Source organism: Gastrolobium bilobum, unplaced genomic scaffold (assembly GCF_033153095.1).
Source record: "Gastrolobium bilobum isolate Gb01-03AN ecotype WA unplaced genomic scaffold, APGP_CSIRO_Gbil_v1 utg7070, whole genome shotgun sequence".
Lineage (NCBI taxonomy): Eukaryota > Viridiplantae > Streptophyta > Magnoliopsida > Fabales > Fabaceae > Gastrolobium > Gastrolobium bilobum.
Window position 1 is genome coordinate 274,745 of NW_026898279.1, and position 4,789 is coordinate 279,533.

The 4,789-nt window shown below is 37.3% G+C and overlaps 1 protein-coding gene across 1 annotated transcript; it reads right to left on the reverse strand.

Moving 5' to 3' along the window:
* Nucleotides 1–2,914: 2,914 nt before the first annotated feature.
* LOC133314412 (uncharacterized) lies at nt 2,915–4,524 on the reverse strand. The gene has a single exon (XM_061515893.1). The coding sequence runs from the start codon at nt 4,499–4,501 to the stop codon at nt 3,065–3,067; it is 1,437 nt and encodes a 478-aa protein (XP_061371877.1). The 5' UTR covers nt 4,502–4,524; the 3' UTR covers nt 2,915–3,064.
* Nucleotides 4,525–4,789: the final 265 nt, after the last annotated feature.

The following is a 4,789-nucleotide window of genomic DNA, read 5'->3' on the forward strand; positions in this document are numbered from 1 at the left end:
TGGGCACAATATGCGCATAGAGATGTCAATGGGATGATTAGGAGCCAAATCTTAATGCTTGGTTAATACAAGACGAACAATAGATGAATTCAAATGCACTTTAGAATTACATTAGACTGGTTTAGATGCATTTCAAAAGGTGGTAGAGAAATTCTAACCACACCTGTGTTGACAATGACCAGCCTCTTCTAAATTAAGCAGATTAATGTCCTCAAAGTGTCAATATATCCAACCAAATGCATGATAACCATTAACCAATTTTAGCATTATGGAGTACCAAGAGAGTAATCATATACAACAACACTAATCAAGAAAAAAGTGCGGTACACTTAAACCAAAGGAAATACGATCAAGACGTACAGGAACTATAACTAAAATATAGGCTAAAAGAATATTATTCTTGCCAACAAAATTTTCATGCTAAAAAATCAAACAAGATTGACACACTCTCAGCATGAACAAGCACACACATTAAAAAACTTTTACTGTAATGAGTAAACATGCAACAAACTGTCAGTTATAGTTCAGACCATGAGCAGGTTTAAAATCAATTTAAGATGTCTTAAGCAGAAACCAGGGCGTTGTGCCATTACAGGTCAGACATCATGATGTAAATGAATAGGAAAGGGGACATATTCACATATACAATTATCAAATATCTCAACAATGAACATTACTACAAAAGAAAAAAGACAAGTCCATATTCTTAGATAAATAGACAAGAGATTCAGGAAAACATTCAAGAATCAACAACAAGAGAAAAACACCAAAGGTTTAAGGGTTCAAGCATTTCATCATATAGCTTGTGCACAATTCAAAAACATTAACTAAGGACTTAAAAAAGCTATAGAGCCAACCTCAATCAAATTACCAAAGTGCAGTATTAATACCATTCGAGCACCCAACAGAAAGATGCTCAAGGCCTCAAAGTTTCAGTTAATGAGATATTTAAGAAAGAACGAAGCAATAATCAGATGAGCACAAGAGAGATAGAAATTTTTCCAATTTGGTGATATGGTATTTCTCAAAATGAAAACATCAAACAAATGTCTGTTGTTAAGAGAAATTCTAAACTATTGTCAACTAGATACTATGGCCTCTATCATATTATTGCAAAAATAGGTTCTATAGCCTATAATTTAGAATTGCCAGCTAATGATAAAGTTCGTCCAACCTTCCATGTTATGCTTTTTGACAACTCTAATAAAAAAGTATACAAAAATAAAAAAGTACCAATTTAGTTTTTTTTGACAAATTATTTACCCAACTAATACAATTAAATATGTATGAGGTATTGTTGTGATACGCGAGTTGAATACATATATCCCATGCGAGTTTCACTCCATTAATTAGGTAAATAGATTGATAAAAGAACTAAACTATTGCTATATTTTTTTTCCACTACAACGATCAAAGGCCTCCATGTTATCACAACTAAAGAAACATGTGGGATTCTTTTATGCTTTATCCCAAAAAAAAAAAAAAAAAAACATAACATGTGGGGTCTACTACTAAAACTCCTCTTCTCAATGGAAAAATCTAATATACTTCCAATGCTAGTTCAAAATAAAATTATAAATTATGTATTTCAGAAAATATATAATTAAAATATTAAAATTATTTTTTTTCTCATTCTTCGAAAACAAAACATGTTTAATGTGTTATACTCCATTCATGGGGTGGACACAAGCAGACCTATTTGTTCGTCTATGTCTGCACTTGCAGACATGAATTTCTGATTTATTTTTTTTAAGTATAGTAATCAAATATGATGTTGGTTACATTAGGTTTTTCTTGGATATATAATGAGGGATAAAATGGAAATGAATAAAATACAGTAGGATGAAATGGGATGACATATATTTTATTGGATATTTTATGATGTCATACAACAAATCAACTTGATTAAAAAATAATAATTGGAATAACTTTTAATGTTAAGTTGAAGTTTTTTTTTTTTCTTATTTATATTTTTTGTTTTTTAATGTATTTAAAATTTTCTTTAAAAAAAATTTTTGGGGCCAGCTATCACTAAATATATGCAAACATAAAAGATATTTTCTGGATCCGGAGGTGGGTGGACATGTGACATGGTAATGAAGATTTGTTCCCTCAATGCTTTTTTTGTTGGTAAAGCTAGAGCCTCGAGCTATCGTGGATACTGGATAGAGTCACTGTTAAGTGTTAACAGAGGAAGTAAACCTCTTACCAAGGTATTGGTGTTAGTGGAAGAATTGACCAGTTGAAGAAACACACTAGTAATTTTATTATTGTCTGTTGCATAAATATCCTTCCTTCAGTCCTTGTGTTCAAAGATTCTTTCCAGGGGAAGGAATTGACATAGATAAATATCAAATTAGACATAGCAAAACTGTAATCCCGTTCCTATAATTTCGTTGCTGAACATTAAGATTAATGTTGAGATTAGTATTTATTATTTTAATTTGTATGCTGAACTTTAGGACCAATAATTTTGAGTAGTATATTAGGCTATATTAAGCCTGATCACAAAAGCATTTATGCATCTTTGGTCAATTACACATATATATTATCTTCTACTTCAAAGCTATTCATTTCACCTTTTCCACCATCAATAAAAATTCCCCCATCTACTTTCTTATTCTCCTAATAATTTTGTTAATTTTGGAAATTGATATTCTCTCCCGTATAGGATGATAATCTTTCTTACATATTTGCCCAATCTTTCAAGAATTTCATAAGGGAAGCAACTTTGCTCCGCTTGGAATTTAATGTGCCATGAAGAAGGTTTAGTAAAGTCATCATAATAGAGATTGAATGGTCATTAAAAATCATTTTGACAACATATAAACATATACTAAATATAGTTCCCAAAACTTAAATCCTTAAAGGACCACCAACCTAGTAAAATATTCCCTTTTGTTTACCTCCCATTCCCATATCCTCTAAAGAGAAAAACACACTAAAGCACCTACAACTCCAGATGCAAAAATGTTCTTACCACTCATCACTAATTTGTTAGTAGTAACTAGTAATTATAAAAAATAAATAAATAAATAAATAATTCAAATTAAACCTTGCCTAATTATTTCCGTCTCTCACACGAATATATACAACTCAACCCTACCAACACCTCCACGATCGCCGCCTCCGCCTTCTCCAAGTCCGAGTAATGCAGCGTCTGCAGCAGCAACGCCGTCGTCTTCGTCTCGAACCGCGTCTTCTCCGGGTACCTCTCTGCCTGCCACCGCACCGTGTCACGTGCCACCGGCAACAACCACTCCATCAGCTCCTCCACCGCGTCCCGCCACCCCTCCGCCAGCGAGTGCCCAACCTCTCCTTCCTCCACCTCCTTCAGCCACCGCCCCCTCAGCTTCGCCCTCACCTTCATCCTCATACTCGCCGGCAACATCTCGTACAGCGCCTCCCTCTCATCCTCCCCCACCGTCGCCGGCGCGTGCAGACACCGCTCCGCAAACAGTATCACATTCGCATACCTCAGCGACAGCCCCGCCCCTCCCACCGTTGACGGCGGCGCAAACCTCAAAACCTTATTGCTATTGTTGTTGTTGTTGTCGTCTTTTTTCTCCACTTCACCACAACCGTCGTCTCCGCCGCCATAGCCGGCACCAAAACGTGGCGAAGGACGGTGGTTAAGGAATCCGATGACGCCTGTTTTCGTGATCTTCGGAATAGGACCTGATTTCGCGACACGGTTATGAATTGATTCCTCATATTGATCAGAGAGATAGCGATTTCTCTGGTACAATTCGCGGTGTTCTAGAAGACAAGAACAGTGATGAAAACGTGAGAGATTGCTATTGTTATTGCAATTAGCAATGTAGGGTCCAAAAACCATGCATATTCTAGCATAGACAATGCTTACAACCCTTGCCATAATCGCCACGGTTTTTTCGAATTTTTGGTTCCATAATGAAATTTCCTTGTAATGCTCCACTTGCTTCCTCTGAAACGATATCTTCTCGCTCAGACTCTCCAAGTTCGGTTTCTGGAAGCTATTTGTTTTCCAGTATTGTATCTTCTTCTCCGCTGCTTCCATCTCCGTCATGGAATCCATGGCGGCGTGGAGGTTCGCGGTGAAGGAGACCATCTTCTCCATTTTGTCAATTGTCTTTTTTGCGCTTTTGGTGCCGTACTTCAGCTTCCGGAGGTCAATTACCCCGAGTTTGAGGTCGGCATAAACGAGATCGAAACGACAAAGGCTGAATTCGGAACATTTCTTGCCTAACATGGAGACGGTGGACGCGGCTGTGTCCAGCTCCTCTAGGCGCTCAGCGGCTGCGAGGTTGAGAAGGAAGCATTCTTGTTGGGAATTCAAGTACGTGACTCCTTTGGATATGATCACTTCGTTGTGAAGCTTGGTGATTTCTTTGTCGGAGAGGGAGTTGTAGAGGGAGATAAGGTGGCACATGGTCTTGCCGGCGTCGAAGGCGATGATCCCGAGAGTGTTTTCCGGCATTGTCTTGTGACGACGTGGCATGGTGGCGACTACCATGACCATGAGCTCTATGTTGAATACTTAACTTCGCCAAAATTGCTTGTTCTTTATTTGATTTTGTGTCTTTCCTCTCTACTACACCCTCAGTTCTACTATTGTTCTTTTTTTGGTGGTGTGTGTAAAATGAAATGTGACTATTATGGATGTGGAAATAGATGTGAATTATGGATGTTGTTGTTTTGAGGGGTGCATGAGAATGTTGGAAGATAAGGTTTGTGTTGAAGGGTATATATAGTGTAGTGGAGTATATTACAAGATGGAATGTTTTGATCATTTCTAAGGTGGACGCGT

Bases quoted from the DNA above. Each gene is read 5' to 3' on its own strand.
- LOC133314412 (XM_061515893.1), bottom strand. From the start codon at position 4,501: ATGGTCATGGTAGTCGCCACCATGCCACGTCGTCACAAGACAATGCCG.